This window comes from Engystomops pustulosus, chromosome 10 (genome assembly GCF_040894005.1).
Source record: "Engystomops pustulosus chromosome 10, aEngPut4.maternal, whole genome shotgun sequence".
In the NCBI taxonomy this organism is placed as follows: Eukaryota; Metazoa; Chordata; class Amphibia; order Anura; family Leptodactylidae; genus Engystomops; species Engystomops pustulosus.
Genome location: NC_092420.1, coordinates 3,583,724 through 3,604,577, shown reverse-complemented (window position 1 = coordinate 3,604,577; position 20,854 = coordinate 3,583,724). Strand labels below are relative to the sequence as shown.

Here is a 20,854-nt window from a genome sequence, read left to right as displayed (position 1 = left end):
GAAACTGCTCATCTACTGGGATTTTCACGCACAACCATCTCTAGGGTTTACAGAGAATGGTCCGAAAAACAAAAAACATCCAGTGAGCGGCAGTTCTGTGGGCGGAAATGCCTTGTTGATGCCAGAGGTCAGAGGAGAATGGGCAGACTGGTTCGAGCTGATAGAAAGGCAACAGTGACTCAAATCGCCACCCGTTACAACCAAGGTAGGCAAAAGAGCATCTCTGAACGCACAGTACGTCCAACTCTGAGGCAGATGGGCTACAGCAGCAGAAGACCACACCGGGTGCCACTCCTTTCAGCTAAGAACAGGAAACTGAGGCACAAGCTCATCGAAATTGGACAGTAGAAGATTGGAAAAACGTTGCCTGGTCTGATGAGTCTCGATTTCTGCTGCGACATTCGGATGGTAGGGTCAGAATTTGGCGTCATGGATCCATCCTGCCTTGTATCAGCGGGTCAGGCTGGTGGTGGTGGTGTCATGGATCCATCGTGTCTTGTATCAGCGGGTCAGGCTGGTGGTTGTGGTGTCATGGATCCATCCTGCCTTGTATCAGCGGGTCAGGCTGGTGCTGGTGGTGTCATGGTGTCTTTGGGCCCCTTGGTAACGCCACAGCCTACCTGAGTATTGTTGCTGCCCATGTCCATCCCTTTATGAGCACAATGTACCCTGTAACATCTGATGGCTACTTTCAGCAGGATAATGCGCCATGTCATAAAGCTGGAATCATCTCAGACTGGTTTCTTGAACATGACAATGAGGTCACTGGACACAAATGGCCTCCACAGTCACCAGATCTCAATCCAATAGAGCATCTTTGGGATGTGGTGGAACGGGAGATTCGCATCATGGATGTGCAGCCGACAAATCTGCGGCAACTGTGTGATGCCATCATGTCACTATGGAGCAAAATCTCTGAGGAGCTTCCAGCACCTTGTTGTATCTATGCCACGAAGAATTGAGGCAGTTCTGAAGGCAAAAGAGGGTCCAACCCGTTACTAGCATGGTGCACCTAATAAAGTGGCCGCTGAGTGTATAAGAGACAGTTCATAAACCAGGAGTGACAAGACCTTGAGGACACAAGTGCAGACAACCAAGAAAAAGTAAAGGACCGTCCTGTGGTATATATCTCTTCATACCAATTGACAAATCATGAATTAAACGTCTTAAATAAGGATGCAACAGGGAAACCCAAACGGATTAGTGATCTGGAAGACAAAACAATTGCTAAGCTAAGCCCATTGAAGACATAAGCCTGACCACAGTAGATTGTGAGGTTCAAAAACTTCTATGAATTTTATTTGTACAAATAGTTTTTTTTTTTACAACTTTTTTTCCACCACAAAATTCTGTGTCATTCCACAGACGGTAAACATGGAAGGTACATGGAGCATTTGCCTTCTACAGCCACCACCGGCCACAATTCATAAACCTTGCTATAGATTATGATTATTAGTATTAGGCCCTAAAATTTTAGTCGATAAACAACCTTTAAGATTAATGCCCTGAGACCTGATTATATGATTCCTGGACGTGCAGAGCAGAGGTTTGGGTCTTCGGGGACTACTCTTCCTCTGAGAATTGATGAGATATAAAAACAATCATTATCTGTTACGATCATTAATATTATATCAGGCAGACAGAAGTTTTGAACGTTGGGGTTAAATATTCCATCTATTACTTCTCATCATCATAATTGTATGAGATTCTAAGTCCACAGCAAATCCATCAATCAGCTTCTGGGTGCTGAGAACTTATCAGATGTTCTCCACTTTGTTTACTAGTTCTTCAAACAATGTATTTTAGCAATTTTAGTGTCCATCTCAGACCATGACCATGCGTCGGTGTTACCACAATTTTGAAAACATCACACTAGAATGATGAAGAACCAAACATCCATCACCAGCGTTCTTCTCATGAGTCTATCTGATAATCAGAAGACCATCCATGTCCTCTTCATCTTCTTCCTCCTCATCTACCTGATGACTGTCTTCTCCAACTTTCTCATCATCCTTCTAGCTGTTACTTGTGCTCATCTTCATACACCCATGTATTTCTTTCTTGGTAACTTGGCTTTCTTGGACATGTCCTACTCATCAGTCACTGCTCCAAGGATGCTCTTTGCTCTTAGCGCCCAGCACTGGTCCATCACCTTCTCAGAATGTATAGTGCAGATGTTCCTTGTGACCTACTTTGCAGCTGCTGAGGCTTTCTTGTTGTCCTCCATGTCTTATGACCGGTATGTAGCCATCTGCCGCCCTCTCCACTATTCTCAGCTCATGTCTTGGGGCACTTGCACTCAGATGGTCGCTATGGTTTGGTCGTCTGCTTTTCTTACCCCTACTATTTTCACCTCCTGTTTAAGAAGCTTGACCTTCTGTGGTCCTAACTTTATATGGAATTTCTTTTGTGATCTGCCCCATCTATTCCAGATCTCCTGTACCGATCCTACAATCAACTTTTTAGTCTTGCTAATTGTAGGGGCAGTTCTCAGCAGTGTTGCCTTCATTGCCACATTTTACCCCTATGTCAGAATATTTAGGGCAGTGCTCAGAATCGGCACCAGTGATGGGAAGAGTAAAGCGTTCTCCACCTGTACGTCTCATCTGACTGTGGTCACCATATTTTATGTGTCAGTAACTTTTATCTATTTTGTTCCTAACACAAGTAATTTTGTTGTTCTGAATAAAGTAGCTACAGTTTTATATACAGTAATTATTCCCTTACTGAACCCCTTAATCTACAGCCTGAGGAGTAAAGACCTGAAGGCCGCACTGCAGAGAGCGTTACATATACACCGGCTGCATCCAGACACCGCTACAAGGAGATGAAGATGCCTCCTGCTCAGGGTCTATCATACATGATTGCGGCTCAGGAGAAAATTTTGTAACAGACACTTTACAGCTGCTGCCTGGGACTATAGTAAAGCATCCAGAAAGCTTCACCATAGGTCACAGTGGGCAGAGGGGTCTGTCTTTAACTAGGGTTGTCTGTAAGTCTTTTGTTTTTAAGTAGGGGGCCACCTGTATTAGGGCTTGTCTAAAAATATGAAATTATCCTATAGGCATTGAGCAGACGTCCTATAGTCATGCATCCGGAAAGTTCTTTATTGTTGTAGTCATTTAGACCGTGGTTACATAGTCCGCACAGTCACAGTAGTCGCAGGGGGTCGGCCGGATCAGGACAGGATGCAGGCGACATCTTCATCGCTGTTATGTAAAGCTTATTCCTATATATAGAAACATGGACAAAAAGGAAACAATATAAATCCGTCGAAAAGCAGAAGCTGAATGTCCTTATATGTTCAGGGGACTTTAGGATTTACTTTATTATTACTTTTGACCTTTACATGACCAGCTAAAACATAAATTTTGCGTCTTTATAATTTACCAGTCTGTAGTTATCCCACTCGAGTCCCATATACATTACACATTATAGATCTATAGACATTGGTTCATTCAAAGAAATGAGGATAAAGAAGAATAAGGGGAAGTAAGATGTGGAGGTGAAGGTCATTTCTCAACGTCTTCTGAAGGTCTTTGCTTCTCAGTCTGGTGCTGGGACATTTATGTTGTAATAAATTGCAGATTACTTTGTATAATTATTAAAGGACATTGGGGCAGATTTACTTACCCGGTCCAGCGGCGCTTACTCTGCGGTGGATTCGGGTCCGGCCGGGATTCATTAAGGTAGTTCCTCCGACATCCACCAGGTGGCGCTGCTGCGCTGAAGAGCATTGGAACGCACTGAAATACACCGGCCTATCCTGGATGAAGGTAAGTGCAAGCTCCGCGACACTTTCGGTTTTTTAAATGCGCGGTTTTTCCGAATCCGTCGGGTTTTCGTTCGGCCACGCCCCCAATTTCCATCGTGTGCATGCCAGCGCCGATGCGCCAAAATACGATCGCGTGCGCCAAAATCCCGGGGCAATACAGGGAAAATCGGCGCAAATCGGAAATATTCGGCTATCACGTCGGGAAAACGCGAATCAGGCCCTTAGTAAATGACCCCCCTTGTCTCACTCAAAATTCCAATTTGAGCAGGAGTCCCTATACCTCTCTCATCCTAAGGGTTTTCAAACAGTAAGATGGGTGATGCCAAAATAGGGCCCTGTAGGAGGAAGCAGAAGGAGAAAAGAAAAGGGAATGGGAGGAACGGATGGAACCTTACAGAGAGGTCTTCAACATCCCAGAGAAGAGATAAACAAAAAGAAAGGAAAAAAAAACTGGTCTCCAGGGCTTCCTGCAGCGGAACTTATGTCAGATATTCTCTGAACTCTTTCCAGCAATACCAGGTTTTGTGACTTTATCTTGTGTCAAAGAGGGATGATCTTCCATTTCCATTATTCCCTTCATCGCACCACATGAGGGAGGATCGAGCTTCTTCTATAGGAGTGGGGTACACGGCCTGGCAGTCATCACTATGAGCTGTAAGATAGAAGGTCTCTTTAATGAGATGTCCGTATGTTGGAAGAGAAAAAGCGCCAGACCCAGGGAGTCTAGTAATTTCCCTTATCTTCAATCAAAATGTGGAGAGAATAGGGCAAGACCAGAGAATACGTAGCGGACTTCCCTTGGCCGCTCCACATCCCCAACTCATAGGTGACTGTAGGAAAGATGTAATGTAGGTGGGTTGGACTATCGGAAAGTGGGCTTCAAAATGCACTGGCATTGGGTTTCAGAATTTGAAATCTCGCTACCTGAAGGCGGCAGCTCATCGATGCCTCGTGTGTCAGGGTAAATATTCGGTCAGTGTCAGGTCAAAATAAGTCAGAGAGGAGGTCATTGTTCTGACAAAGTGAAACGCAAACGATAGGATGCTGAAAGGGTGCGGCGCAAAACTCCATTTGCTGAACAAGGTTTCTTGTGTGGGGTTTTTACACTGTTTACCACCAAGGGTCAGTAAAATTCAGGTTAAAAACATGATTTTTTGTAAATGAATTGTAATTTTGTAACATTTTCATTTTCCCACCATGGAGCTGATTAACATCTTACCTGGCAGCTTGCCAGAATGAGAAGTGAGTCAGAGGGGGTGGATCTTTTTTCCCTCTGAGTCAATCCGCCCCTCCCATCCTTGCTCCTTGCAATTCCTGCCTTCCTCCAGTGTCATCCAGGTCTCCTGCTAAATTCTCGCTCCTGTGCACAAAACTTTCACCATTTTGTAGTGCCCTGGATCAGAGGAGCATTGAAGTTTGGACATTTGTGGACATTGAACTATTTCTTCTAAGAAAACTCAGCAGTTTTTACTTTATTTTACATCAAGGGTTAACTTGCATTTTCACTAGTGTCTTGTTATATACATTCTGGTTATTATTACTTTATCAGTATAAACTAGTAGAAAGGGTATGAGCATTGAGAGACATTTCTGACTACATAGAAACTAGTAATTTTCCATAGCTAGAGTAGAGATTGTTTTGCAGAAGATAAAGGCTTGTTTACCAGAAAAGCAAACTGCTTGACTTATAGAATGTAAGGTGCTGTCTGGAAAGTTGTGTACACTTTAGAAACTTTCTGCCTTAGAATATTATGGGGATTTAATGTAGGTCTATGGGAGAACACTTTGTTATTGTTTTGTTTTTTGTTTTGTTTTTTGCTAAAAATGTAAGCACTCCTCCCCTGGTAGAAGTTATATAAAGAAAACAGTCCCAGTCCCTTGTGTCTTGCAGTTAGGCAACAGTGCATGGAGGAGTAGACTGTTAGTCTACCTGAATAACCAGAAGAAGAAGAAACAGGGATACTCTTCCATAGACACTGGGCTCCTGGCCTTTGGCCATGGTACCGGCCTTCTGAGAAAGAGAGGGACGGCTACCCCAGGGCTTTCCTCAGCATTAACCCTTCTTATGCCAGGGAGGAGATTACAGAATGCATCCCTTTAATTTGATTGTATTGCTTTGCACCTGAATTTCTACAGTAAAGAATGTAACCCTAACTCTCCGGTCATATTTCCCATTGGGGTATATCCCGCCTTACCATCTTTTCTGGGAGCAACAACACCTCATCAGTGTATGGTGGACCTTTAGTCTAAGTAGACAATGACATCTGTAGGGTAAATGGACCAGGAGTAAAGTTATATATAATCATGGATTATGGTTCTGGTGTCACTATCTGAGTTGCCAGTATTATACAATTTTTTTTAAGTCAAAGCTCATAATAGGTGCTCTGGTAATGTGACGACCCATTCCCTCAGCTGATATCATGGGGTGCACTTACCCTAGAAATCCTAACAATTTAGTAAATGAAGCCCCACCCACCTAGGCAACATGGTGCCATTACTCTAAAGTCTGCTCTAAGCCCTTGCACTCACTCACCTATCACTGCCATTACATATACTTTACTTATTAAATTATAATAAGAAGGCAAATAGACGCCTGTCTTCATAAATCCATCAACATTTAAGAAATCCCAAATAACCGATTACACAATTTACTAAATGATTATTTAAAAATGATATTGTTAATGCAATCTCTTTGGAAACTTAGGTTCTCTAAGACTACAATGAGATACTTATAATGTTTTAAAGATTTAATACACAGATGTGCAGTGCAGATACAAAACATAAAGTTGTCAGATGAAAATGGTGACACACATACAATACAGACATAAATAGCTATAAAATAACAGGTAATAAAGCAAACATTCCTACTGCAATAAATTACTTATCCAGCTGGAAGATTTTTGTACAGCTGAAGTTTGCAGTAGTTTTCATTAACCTCCATAACTCTTAGTAGGAGGAAGGAAAATTGTGCAATTGTCTCCAATCAACTGGTCTCCCCAAAACCTCTCACTCCCAGGAGGGATTTATGCCCAAACATACCTCGAGAATCCAGCAGCAACACTGATGCAGAAACATATCTTGTTTAATCCCTGAACTGAGTGCTTTTGCTAAAAAAACAATTATAAATTATGATAATGAGACTCTGATGCTCCTGTGCTGGGGCTCGGCACTTCTCCTCTTACCCTAATTATGCACTGCTCCAGAGAAGGATGTAATCACTGGGGCTTATTTACTAAGGGTCCGCACACGCACTTTCGTCTGACTTTGCACCATTTTCTGGATTTGCGCATCTTGGACAGGCATTTAGAAGGTGTCTGCGCTGGGATTGTGCCACACACGATTGGCTTCTGGTGCAGCTGCTGCGCTGCTTCCATGAGATACAAATTGGGGGATGGGCTGTCAGACAATCCGACTAATTCGGACTGAGTGCAGGATTTAACTTTCAAATTGTGTCGCATCCAATGCACTTATATGCACCGGGAAGATGAAGGTGAACTCCGGCGGACCTGAGCGAGGGAGCGACACATGCAGGATATCCAGGGCACGATCTTAGTGACTCGCAGCAGAGTGCATGATCGTCGGACAATGAGTTTTCGGTGAACACTGCAGACCGGGTAAGTAAATGTCCCCCACTGTGTTGTTCCTGAAAGGGTTTAGTTCATGGGGTTCTTGCTTTGGTTCAGTAAATGTTGCTCACACAGAGAGCAAGCTGGGCTACTTACCTAAAGCGCACTCTCCCCGACCCTGGTTCTTACCCACAATTGGTTTCTTCATCCTCCAGGGCAATGTCAGAGTGTCAATAACTCAACTTTACATTGTACTTGGATTCTCACCAAATATCTTACCAATGATACAAATGTACAATGGGGCTCATTTACTAAGGGTCCGAATCGTGCACTTTCGTCGGGTTTCCCGAGGATTTCCAATTTGCGCCGAATTGCCCCCAGGATTTTGGCGCACGCAATCGGATATTGGCGCCAGCTTTCGGGGAGGGGGGCGTGGCAGTCGGACAACCTGACGGATTCGGAAAAAACTTGGAATTTAAAAAAGAATTTGTGTCGCAAGATCAGCACTTACATGTACCGGGAAGAAGAAGGTGAACTCCGGCGGACTTCAGCGCAGCAGCAACACCTGCTGGATATTGGGTGCACGACCTTAGTGAATCCCGACAGAACCCGAATCCTCGTCAGAGAACGCGTCGCTGGATTGCGACTGGACCGGGTAAGTAAATGTGCCCCAATGGGGGTCATTTACTAAGGGCCCGATTCGCGGTTTCCTGACGTGTTACTAGAATATTTCCGATTTGCGCCGATTTTCCCTGTATTGCCCCAGGTTTTTGGCGCACGCGATCGGATTTTGGCGCATCGGCGCTGGCGTGCACGCGACGGAAATCGGGGGGCGTGGCCGAACGAAAACCCAACGGATTCGGAAAAAAAGCCGCATTTAAAAAACCGAAAGTGTCGCGGAGCTTGCACTTACCTTCATCCAGGATAGGCCGGTGTATTTGAGGGCGTTCCGATGCTCTTCAGCATAGCAGCGCCACCTGGTGGCAGTTTTAACATTTTTTTGGCCAAAATCCTTTTAAAAGAAAAATGTAAATTTTAGAAATCTGAGATATTTATGTAAAGTTTTGCATTTTCCTTACAAATCACATAAGTAGATAAAGGATGAAGACATCACTTGAAGTTTAGTTTTAGTTTGGAAAATCTCAAGCGTCGAAGGAATTATATTATAATGACTGCTGTGAGAATTTGTAGAAATAGACTTGTATCTTACGGCACATGATGTCTCCTGGGTAGTGGAAGCTGTAGATGTTCCTATATAAGTCATGTAACAGTCACTGCACATAATCACCATGAACCCTTTACGTGCCCCGTGTACCGGATGTTTGAGTCCTCAGTTCCTCTGGCTTTTTACCCATTGTCCCTTTGACCCTTGGCTTTCTTCTTTTTAGGTTTAGTCGTTTATTTTCAGCAATGAAGAACTTGACGACGGTCAGTGAGTTTATCCTCATTGGCCTCTCTGATCATCCGCACAACTTGCCTCTTCTTTTTCTTGTCTTCTTCTTCATCTACGTCTTGACCGTCATCGTTAACTTCCTCATCATCGTATTCATCTTCATCGACTCCCAGCTTCACACTCCAATGTACTTCTTCCTTGGAAATTTGGCTTTTATAGATGTCTCCTACTCATCAGTGACAGCTCCGAGGATGCTCATTGACCTGGTCACCAAGAACCATTCCATATCTATCCCATCTTGTATAACCCAGGTCTTCTTCTTCATCTACTTGGCCAGTGCAGAACTCTTCTTGCTGTCCGCCATGTCCTATGACAGATACATTGCCATCTGCCACCCCCTTCACTACACTCAGATCATGTCCTGGACGGTTTGTACCCAGATGGCCTCTGGGGTTTGGATTCTTGGGTTTCTTTATTCCTTGGTCCACACGCTGTTCTCACTCCGGTTGACCTTCTGTGGTCCAAACACCATCCACAACTTCTTCTGTGACCTTCCTCATTTATTCCAGATCTCTTGCACTGACACCTTTATAAACATAATTGTCATACTTATTGTAGGTGGAATCCTTGGCATCGGAGCCTTTGCTATCACGTTGGTCCCGTACATTCGCATCTTCACCACCATTCTCAAGATCAGGACCCACCATGGAAAACTTAAAGCCTTCTCCACCTGCACCTCCCATCTCACCGTGGTCTTTATTTTCTATGCTTCCATTATTTTTATCTACTTTGTGCCCACCACCAGCAATCTCTTTACAGTTAATAGGGTGGTGTCGGTGACATATGCCCTCATTAACCCTTTACTCAACCCCTTGATTTATAGCATCAGAAACAAAGACCTCAAGGCGGCTGTGAGTAGAGCCGTCCATCACCTGCATTCACAAAGCTGACATCGTATTGTCACAGTCTCCCATAAACTGCTGAGGGCTTTCCGTGTGGTTTCATCGGGACCTTCACTTTTCTGTGGAAGCTTATAAGAAAACAATAATCCTGCTCAGAAACTTTCCTGTCTATACTGAACCTCTTCTGCTTAGTATATAATCTCTGCTGAGCAATCTATAATGACTTCAGCAGCTCCGTTTATCTCTATCAGCCAAGATCATTTAGAATCCAAGATGACACAATATATACCAGGAGTGAAGTGAATTTTTGGGGATTTTTTTGGCTCATTCATCTACAAATCTACCATTTGCTCTGGACTATGCATTGACCCTGCATCAATCAAATAGTGCGGCACGGTGGCTCAGTGATTAGCATTACAACCTTGCAGCGTTGGGGTCCTGGGTTCACGTCCCAGAGTCAACATCTGTAAAGAGTTTGTATGTTCTCTCCTTGTTTGCGTGGGTTTCCTCAGGGTACTCCCAAACTCCAAAACATACTGGTAGGTTGTGAGCCCCATTGGGGACAGGGACTGGTCTGACAAGCTCTGTGCTGCATAGTCTGTGTGCGCTATATAAATAATTATTATTATTATAAAAACTCCCGATCACAGAGCGCAATCCGGATGGATTGTGAATACTATACACCAACCATAAATAAATGTAAGAGTCTATTGTCCGAGGGTCCTGGCCTGTTATTCAGGATATAAATGAGCAGATTTGGGGCTACACTATGGGGCAGATTTACTTAGCCGGTCCATTCGCGATGCAGCGGCGCCTTCTCTGCGGTGGATTCGGGTCCGGCCGGGATTCACTAAGGCAGTTCCTCCAACGTCCACCAGGTGTCGCTGCTGCGCTAAAGTTCATCGGAGTTCACTGGACTTCACCAAGCCGGGCCGAGTGCAGGTAAGCGCATGTCCAGCAACACTTTTTTTTTTTTAAATGTGGCGTTTTTTCCAAATCCGTCGGGTTTTCGTTCGACCAAGCCCCTGATTTCCGTTGCATGCACGCCGGCGGCGATGCGCCACAATCCGATTGCGTGCACCAAAAACCTGGGGCAATTCCGGGAAAATTGACGCAAAACGGAAAAATTTGGGTAACCCGCCGTAAAAACGTGATTCGGGCCCTTAGTAAATGACCCCCTAGTACCTTATGGACCGGCCCACCGGGTATAGGAGCTCACACTGACCTGAAGTCAAATTTTCCCCCATTAAGACTATGTTCCATGAGTTTTTTCCATAATTGTCTCTTTTCTGGAGTATTTAACATAAAAGCTTCTATGGTTTCTCTTTGGTGCCGCATTTCAACCAAAACTTGGAAAACTGTGCAACATTCCTCTCAATTCCTAACAAACTCTTTTCACAATAATGATCCAGATTTGGCCCCAGGATTCAACAATCTCCCTGAATCATTTCAACTGCACTTTCACCCCAAAAAATCCTGAAGTCAGAATTAGCATCTGTCTAATCAGAACCAGATCTATGAAGCCTCTCACCCAATGCACAAATCATCACACGTAGAATATCAACAAAAGCTTCAGTAGGAAAAACAATTTCACCCAATGACAGGTTCCCATAGACTTTTTAATACTAATTCCCAGATTATGAAATTAATTTAAAACCAGAATTTGTGAACATGTGACAGGAATCTTGGCTGCTTCATCTGTTACTCCTGAAGAAGATATCCTCAAGCTGAAACCAATTCCTGGTCACTTCAAGCAAGCTCACCACTCGGATCCAGTTGGGTTTAAGGTAATTGGAATTGATCAAATTCAAAGTCAATTTGGATCTGCGGGGAGGGGCTTTGAAGATTAGACTGCTCCAGTATGAGTCCAAATGGATCTGGACACTTCAAACAGTGTCCCCCCCCCCCAGGGATTGAATGAAAATTTGGGGTTTTCTGCTTTTCTTTGAATTTCATCGTAATTTATGGTCTTCTCTGACGATCTCTGTGCCCGCCACTTGTGGTGCGCTTTCATGTTTTTATTTGTTGTTAAATTCTTTTGATACTTATATGTTTTTTCTTTTATTATAGAACATTAATATCAGTTGGAAGAATTTGGAACAGCTGACCTATGTAACCCTGTAGTTATATCATCTTTTAGGAAGCTCATGCAAAGTCTGGCTCTCTTTTTCTTTAGCCATGGAGAATGATGATGGAATATTCAGACTATTTCTGATTTGCGCTGCATTTAACTGGGGATTTTGGTGCACGCGATCAGATTTTGGCGCATCAGCTTTCATGCGACAGAAATCGGGGGGGCGGGCCGTCGATCCGTCTGATTAGGACACGGCGCAGGATTTAACATTTAAATTGTGTCGCAAGTCCAAGCACTTACATGCTCCTGGAAAAAGAAGGTGAACTCCGGGGACCTGAGCGGGGAAGCGACGGATGCAGGAAATCGGGCGCACGATCTTAGTGAATCGCGGCAGCTGTGCATTGGAGTCGGGGAAAGCACCTCGGGATCGTGCACTTTTTTCCCTTGCAATTTAGCATTTTTGCTAATCGCTCTTTTTTTTTCTTTTTTATACCTTTTCAATATTTTTTAGCCTTTGGTGTCCCCTGTGGGACCTTCTTTCGCATGCAGCTTATCAGCAGCATGTCTTACTTCATTGCAACATAACACTGGTATAAATGTATGGCGCCCGGACATGTTTGTGGGTTGTGCGCATGTCCGATGGCCGCTGTGCACCTGCACGCTCGGGCGGCTTGCCATTGCATCATCCGGATCACGTGGTTGCTCTGGATGTTGTGTCTGTCTCGCCCGCACTGTCACACCAAGCCACAGATCATGCACCATACTTTCCTTCACGTCATGTCTTCCATCATCATTCGCAGGTGTGTACATGTTTTTCTCATTGGTCAGTTGAGACAATATAATCCTCTGCCATTTTCTCAGCACCACCCTGGGAAGTTCCTTCTCCAATGCGCCTCACTATTCTCTGATTTCAGGTATACTCTGTTACTCCACATAGTTTGTGCGCACTATTATTACCTTTGATATATTTGTGATGTGTTGCTCTTTAGGCTTTCCACTATGCACTTTACAAAATGATGTACTATATGCCTATACTATGTGCTCGCTGTCTGCACCTGTATGTTTCTGCTATGAAACCACCCATGTTTGTTCAATGCTCTATTTTTAAGTGTACCTTAATAAACTTGGCCTTTTTCAGTACTATTGATATTACTCATTATATTTCTTTTGGTAGTGTATGTTTTATAATTAACATTACTGCTTCCATTCACTTCTAAAGGTAGATGAAAATACACTGGGCCCCGGCCAGAAAATCGGTCAAGGGGCGTCTGTGCACAATTGAAATCATGATCATTATCTGCTCTTTGCTCTGCTAGATCTTCCTCTTCAACTATGCTCATGCTGATGTCACAACAACAGGTTTCTAATTGATTTATAACTAGAGATGAGCGAACACACTCGTCTGAGCTTGATGCGCGTTCGAGCATTAGCGTACTCGTAACTGCTCGTTGCTCGGACGAGTATTTCGCCCGCTCGAGAAAATGGCATCTCCCTCCATTTTGATTTTTGGCGGCCAGAAACAGAGCCAATCACAAGCCAGGAGACTCTGCACTCCACCCAGCATGACGTGGTACCCTTACACGTCGATAGCAGTGGTTGGCTGGCCAGATCAGGTGACCCTGGAATAGACTAGCCCCTGCCCGCGCTGCTCGGATCATTCTCTGTCTGGATGCCGCTAGGGAGAGAGCTGCTGCTGGTCAGGGAAAGCGTTAGGGTGTTCTATTAGCTTACTGTTAGGCAGGAGTGATTCTACAAGAACCCAACAGCCCTTGTTAGGGCTGGAATAGCGTTATATATTTTTTTTTTTTGTATGCTTGTGGCTGGGCTTGCTGGCACTAGTAGTGCAGCTAGTACCATATTGTGACGAATTTGCAGGTAGACTTGCGTTCGTTATATTTAGCTTTTAGTGACACACATATCCATCTCAAACACCTAAATGGGACAATTTTTTTAGGGGTTTGATTGAATTAGGCACAGTCTGCTTTTTCTTATCTTTTTTTTTACTTTTCTTTTTTTTTAAGTCATCAAGCACAGCACAAAATCCAGTTGTGTGCTGTCAGTGTAGGCCAGAAACTAGCCTTACGAGAACCCAACAGCCCTTCTTAGGGCTACAATAGCGTTATATATTTTATTTTTGGTTGATTTGCTTGTGGCTGGCCTTGCTGGCAGCTACTACCTTATTGTGATGAATTTGCAGGGAGACTTGCGAATATTCTGTTTGGCTCTTAGTGACACACATATCCACCTCAAACAGTGTAGTGTAGGTTAGAAACTAGCCATAGCAATAGAATAGCATCGTTTTGTTAAAAAAACAAAAACACAAAAAAACACACAAAAAAACACAAAAAAATTTACAGTTTACACTTTAATTTTGAAAATGAACCCGAGGGCTAGGGGTAGAGGACGAGGGCGTGGGCGTCCAACTACTGCAGTAGTCAGAGGCCGTGGTCCTGGGCGGGGTGAGACACCACCTGCTGATGAGGGAGCAGGGGAACGCCGCAGAGCTACACTCCCTAGGTTCATGTCTCATGTTACTGGGACTTGTGGTAGAGCACTGTTGAGGCCAGAACAGTGCAAACAGGTGATGTCGTGGATTGCGGACAATGCTTCTAGCCATTTGTCCACCAGTCAGTCTTCCACGCAGTACACCCATGTCACCAAAATCAGCACTCCTCCAGCTCCTCCACCTCAGCCTCCTTCCCCCCAGTCTGCCCCCTCCCAGGAAAATTTGGCATTTGAACCGGCATACTCTGAGGAACTGTTTTCTGGACCCTTCCCACAGTCACAAACCACTTGTCCGGTTGCTGCTGAGCTCTTTTCCGATGCCCAGGTTTTCCACCGGTCGCAGTCTGTGGGTGATGATGACATTGTTGACGTAGTGGAAGAAGTGTGTAAAGATGTGTCGGACGATGAGGAGACACGGTTGTCAGACAGTGGTGAAGTTGTTGTCAGGGCAGAAATTCCGAGGGGGGAGCAGACTGAGGGATCGGAGGATGATGAGGTGACAGACCCAAGCTGGGTTGATAGGCCAGGTGAACACAGTGCTTCTGAGACGGAGGCGAGTCCTCGACGAGAACAGGTTCGAAGAGGCAGTGGTGGGGCCAGACGGAGAGGCAGGGCCAGAGCTGGTGCATCAGTGCCAAATGTTTCACGTAGTGAAGCTACCTTGGCGAGGGCTAGATTTTCGGAAGTCTGGAGGTTATTTAAAGAAACACCAGATGACTGACGGACTGTGGTATGCAACCTGTGCCACACCAGGATCAGCAGGGGTTCCACCACTGCCAGCTTAACCACCACCAGTATGCGCAGGCATATGAATGCTAAACACCCCACTCAATGGAACCAAGGTCGTTCACCTCCGGCCGGGCGCACCACTGCTCCTTCCCTTTGTGTTCTGCTGCCTCTGCTAGTCAGCCCCCTGCCCAGGACCCCAGCCCAAACACCTCCCGTGCGAAAACCACACCTTCGCCTCCACGATCCTCCATGATCCTCCACAGCATCCACCAATGTCTCCATGCGCAGCGTTCATCTCTCCATACCCCAGACGCTGGAGCGCAAGAGGAAGTACAGTGCAACCCACCCACACGCCCAAGCACTCAACGTCCACATCTCCAAACTACTTAGCCTGGAGATGCTGCCCTATAGGCTGGTAGAGACCGAGGCCTTTCGCAACCTCATGGCGGCGACCACCCCTCGGTGTTCGGTCCCCAGCCGCCACTACTTTTCCCGATGTGCCGTCCCAGCCCTGCACCAGCACATGTCAGACAACATCATCTGTGCCCTGACCAACGCCGTTTCTGACAAGGTACACCTGACCACAGACATGTGGACGAGTGCTGCCAGGCAGGGCCACTATATATCGCTGACGGCACATTGGGTTAACTTGGTGGAGGCTGGTACCGAGTCTGACCCTGGGGCTAGTCATATACTGCCGATGCCGAGGATTGCGGGGCCTACCTCGGTCCAGGTCTCTCAGGTCTACTATGCCTCGTCCTCCTCCCACCCCTCCTCCACCTCCTCCTCCGAATTACAATTCGTGGGCATGGCGCCATCAGTCGGTAGCTCTAAGCACAGCAGCAGTGCCGTGGCTAAGCGACAGCAGGCGGTGCTGAGCCTAGGCGATAAAAGGCACACTGCCCAAGAGCTATTACAGGGCATCACGGCGCAGACTGATCTGTGGCTGGCACCGCTGAACCTGAAGCCAGGCATGGTTGTGTGTGACAATGGTCGTAACCTGGTGGCGGCTCTGCAACTCGGCAGACTGACACATGTGCCATGCCTGGCCCATGTGTTAAATCTCATAGTTCTGCGGTTCCTCAAGACATACCCCAATCTGTCTGATTTGCTCACGAAGGTGCGCCGCATCTGTGCGCATTTCAGGAAGTCCAGCACAGATGCTGCCACTCTCAGGGCAGCGCAGCGCCGCCTCCAACTGCCCGCTCACCGACTGTTGTGTGACGTGCCCACGAGGTGGAATTCAACATTAACCATGTTATCCAGAGTTTACCAGCAGCGCAGAGCGATTGTAGACTGCCAGATGTCAACTTCCACCAGAACTGGTAGTCAGGTCAGTTAGATTTCTCAAGTCTACAATGGGAGTGGGCGTGGATGTCTGATATCTGTCAGGTGCTGGGTAACTTTGAGGAGTCAACACAGATGGTCAGTGGCGATGCCGCCATCATCAGCCTCACCATCCCGCTGCTTGGCCTGTTGAAAAACTCTCTGGTCTGCATGAAGTCAGAAGTTTTGCGCCACCTACCTGCTCCTCTGGTTTGAAAACTTTTTTGGACTGCCACATACAGGCACTATCCAAATTTAATTGTCTCCATAGCAGCCTCCACACGTCGTCTTTATAGCTGCCTCCACACGTTGTCTCCATTGCTACCTCCACACATCATCTCCATAGCTGCCTCCCAAAGTCGTCCATATAGCTGCCTCCATACATCGTCTCCTTAGCAAACGAGCTGTGTCAGGCTGAATTTTGGGTTGTTTTCATGGCTTCCACATCAAACTTGTTAACTTTGTCGCCACCCTCCTGTGTTATCCACAAAATATACTGGCAAACTTTTATCATTTACCGATATTATTTCAGCGCTTCTTGCGCATCTGTTTACATTCCCCTCACCCACCATAACCAAGCCAATTACTTGTAAGAACACTACTACACTTGATCTTATACAAAAAGGTTCTTAGAAGTGCTGTTTGTAGCCCCCGCCTGCTTTGAAAATTATAATTTTTCCAAAGTAAACGCTTCTGGCCCCCAGGCCCATTTTGAGTGGGGAGGAGCCGAGAGACAGGGGCTTGGACAGGCAAAAGCTCGCCTGGCAGCGGACCGCCAGCTCCATCCCAAGATTAGGCAGCCTCAGAGGCATCCATGCATACTGCCCCTGCTGTTTCCTGTCCATTTCGCCTCCACGATCCTCCACAGTGTCCACCAATGTCTCCATGCGCAACTTTCAACTGTCTATACCCCAGACGCTGGAGCGCGAGAGGATATACAGCACATCATCCCCTTATCAAACGAGCTGTGTCAGGCAGAATTTTTAGGTGTTTCACCAGATACATGATGGAACTCGGCGCATCTGTCACCGCCATGCTGGAGACCTGAAGTTTCAATCATAGCAGCGCAATATGGATGCCCCATACTGTCACTCTTAATCATGGAAGTCGTCTCCATGGCTGCCTCGACATGTCGTCCCCTTATCAAACGAGCTGTGTCAGGCTCATTTTTCGGGTGTTTCACCAGATACGTTATGGAACTTGGTCACTATGTCGCCACCATGCTGTGTTATCGACTAAATATATCGTCAACCTTTTGTTCACATAGGAAATCATTTCAGCGCTTCTTGCTCACCTCCTTTGGTTCCTCTTTGCCACCCATTGGTTTGAAGCCTGAGTCCATTTGGGGTATGTCGCCATGCCACTCTCTAGCCTGCCACTGCTGCCGCTGCCTCTGCATGCATATTCTATAGTGTCAGGGTCAATTATTGGGTGTTTTAGATGCTATCTAGCCTCATTCGGTCACTCTGTCATCGCCATGCTATTGCCAATAATTTTGGCATAATGGTGCGATTAAGCAGCCTCAGAGGCATCCATGCATGCTGCCCCTGCTGTTTCCTGTCCATTTCCGTGGTGTTTCCATCATTTTCTTAGGTTTCAAGGTGTTTGGCCAAGCTTCCCTGTGCAGATCCTTGGTCCCCTTGAAAAATGCTTGAGTCTCCCATTGACTTCAATGGGGCTCGTTATTCGAGACGAGCACTCGAGCATCGGGAAAAGTTCTCGAATAAGTCTCGAATAACGAGCACCTGAGCATTTTAGTGCTCGCTCATCTCTATTCTCTATAACCTATTATGATCAGAACAAGTAAAAATTGACTCTAAATAATGTATGTAATCATGTGCCAAGTCTTGGACCGCAAGAAAGATAAATATGGAAATTATGGAATTTCTGTCCTTTGCTAAAGAACATTGAAACAAGGATCTTCACAGGTTAAAATTAAAATAGGAAACCCTACAATTAAATCAACTTTGAAAATTAATCTCTGAAGACCTAATTACATTATTCCTGGATGTGCAGAGTAGAGGTTTGGGGATTCTGTGGCTCCTTCTCCAGGGAGAACTGATTACTATAAAGGGTTTTAATGGAATGAATAACAGCACAATGATGATGAACCAAACATCCATCACCATCGTTCTCCTCATGAGTCTATCGGATGATCAGAAGACCATCCATGTCCTCTTCATCTTCTTCCTCCTCGTCTACCTGATGACCGTCTTCTCCAACTTTCTCATCATCCTTCTAGTTGTTACTTGTGCTCATCTTCATACACCCATGTATTTCTTTCTTGGTAACTTGGCTTTCTTGGACTTGACCTATTCATCGGTCACTGCCCCCAGGTTGCTCTTTGATCTCAGCACCCAGCACTGGTCCATCACCTTCTCAGAATGTATAGTACAGATGTTCTTTCTTATGTATTTTGGGACATCTGAGGTTTTTTTGTTGTCCTCCATGTCTTATGACCGCTATGTGGCCATCTGTTGCCCTCTGCACTATTCTCAGATTATGTCTTGGGACAAATGCACTCAAATAGTATCTTCAGTTTGGTCTTCTGCTCTCCTCAACCCTATTATTTATACTGCATGTTTAAGAAGATTGACCTTCTGTGGTCCTAACTTCATTAAGAATTTCTTTTGTGATCTTCCCCATTTGTTCCAGATCTCCTGTACTGATCCGACAATAAATTTTCAAATCCTCATAATTGTAGGGGGTGTTGTTGGCACAGTAGCCTTTATTTCCACATTTTACCCCTATGTTAAAATATTTAGGACAGTCCTCAGAATCGGCACCAGTGATGGGAAGAGTAAAGCTTTCTCCACCTGTACGTCTCATCTGACTGTGGTCATCATATATTATGCGTCAATAACTTTTATCTACTTTGTCCCTAACACAAGTAATCTCCTTACACTGAATCGAGTGGTCACTGTGATCTACACCCTGATCACCCCCTTACTGAACCCCTTAATCTACAGCCTGAGGAGTAAAGACCTGAAGGCCGCACTGCAGAGAGCGTTACATATACACCGGCTGCATCCAGGCACCGCTACAAGGAGATGAAGATGCCTCCTGCCCAGGGTCTATCATAGATGATCTGGGCTCAGGAGAGGACTCTGTGCGCTCATAAGAAGCTTGTAGCAGAATTTCCTGAATTTAATAAGAACAGTCTATGTCAAAGATTCTTGTATGTACCATAACTACAACTTAATCAAAGAATTTTGATACTGGATTTGGGTCTGGATTTGGTTGGTCTATTTCAATCTCTCCAGTACAGTTGTGGTTGAGTAATATTCATTGATGGAATATAGAAGGTCTTATATTTTTATGTTTGCAGTCACTTAAAATAATTGACTTTTGATCGGATGTCTCTTTATGTTTGTAGCTATATTAACAATATTTCTATGTCTGTGAGGAGTTTTTGCCCTCTCCGGGCATGTGAAGGAACCCAGGGCAGTGATTCTTTTATTTATTGTAATCTGAAGGGTCCCATAGACATTGCCAAACCCTCGCAGTAGGAAACTAGCAGGTGCACCTAAATATCCATTACACAGAACCTCAAGAACCACTGTCTCCTCTCTTCACTGACAATTCTGACTGACTGGTGGGAAGTCAATGCTTAGAGACTGTAAAAAAAAAACATTTTCTTCAGACATGCCATGAGCTTATTTGTAGTAGACATATAAATGTGTGAGTGATTGAGATGACCTAAAGCTAAGAAAGTGCGACAGTACCTTAGAATGTGATGCAAAAACTAACCCAAAGTCACATTGCTGGCTTGACCGAGAGGAGTATGAAAGATGAAGGTAAAGAGGATGAAGGATGAAGGTAGGAGGATGAAGGATGGAGGAGGGAGGATAAAGGTAAGAGGATGGAGGATGGAGGATGGAGGAGGGAGGATAAAGGTAAGAGGATGGAGGATGGGGAATGGAGGATGAAGGATGAAGGATAAAGGTAAGAGGATGAAGGATGGAGGATGTTGGATGATGCATGGAGGAAGAATGAAGACGGATGCACTATGGAGGATGAAGGATGAAGGTAAGAGGATGAAGAATGAAGGATGGAGGAGGGAGGATGAAGGATGAAGGTTAGAGGATGAAGGATGGAGTAAGGAGGATGAAGGTAAGAGGATGAAGGATGAAGGTAAGAGGATGAAGGATGGAGGATGTTGGATGTTGCATGGAGGAAGAAGGAAAAAGGATGGACCATGGAGGATGGAGGATGAAGGATGGAGGAAGAAGGAAGACGGATGCACTATGGAGGATAAAGGATGAAGGTAAGAGAATGAAGGATGGAGGATGGAGGAGGGAGGATGAAGGATGGAGGATGAAGGATGAAGGATAAAGGTAAGAGGATGAAGGGTGGAGGATGTTGCATGTTGCATGGAGGAAGAAGGAAGAAGGATGGACTATGGAGGATGAAGGATGGAAGATGAAGGATGGAGGATGTTGGATGGAGGACGAAGGAAGACGGATGCACTATGGAGGATGAAGGATAAAGGTAAGAGGATGAAGAATGAAGGATGGAGGAAGGAGGATAAAGGATGGAGGAAGATGGATGAAGGATGGACAATGGAGGAAGAGGGATGGAGGAT

The 20,854-nt window shown here is 45.3% G+C and overlaps 3 protein-coding genes across 3 annotated transcripts; all 3 read left to right on the top strand.

The window, feature by feature from the left end:
- The first annotated feature begins 1,880 nt into the window (after nucleotides 1-1,880).
- On the top strand, nucleotides 1,881-2,831 carry LOC140104664 (olfactory receptor 1G1-like). Its single transcript, XM_072128302.1, has one exon. It carries the CDS (start codon nucleotides 1,881-1,883, stop codon nucleotides 2,829-2,831), a length of 951 nt encoding a protein of 316 aa, XP_071984403.1.
- A 1,256-nt stretch (nucleotides 2,832-4,087) lies between these two features.
- LOC140104663 (olfactory receptor 1C1-like) lies at nucleotides 4,088-13,076 on the top strand. The gene is made up of 6 exons (XM_072128301.1): nucleotides 4,088-4,294; nucleotides 5,666-5,774; nucleotides 7,458-7,632; nucleotides 8,729-9,648; nucleotides 11,316-11,422; nucleotides 13,026-13,076. The coding sequence occupies exons 1-6, from the start codon at nucleotides 4,088-4,090 to the stop codon at nucleotides 13,074-13,076; spliced, it is 1,569 nt and encodes a 522-aa protein (XP_071984402.1).
- A 5,296-nt stretch (nucleotides 13,077-18,372) lies between these two features.
- On the top strand, nucleotides 18,373-19,323 carry LOC140104662 (olfactory receptor 1G1-like). Its single transcript, XM_072128300.1, has one exon. The coding sequence runs from the start codon at nucleotides 18,373-18,375 to the stop codon at nucleotides 19,321-19,323; it is 951 nt and encodes a 316-aa protein (XP_071984401.1).
- The last annotated feature ends 1,531 nt before the right edge of the window (nucleotides 19,324-20,854 follow it).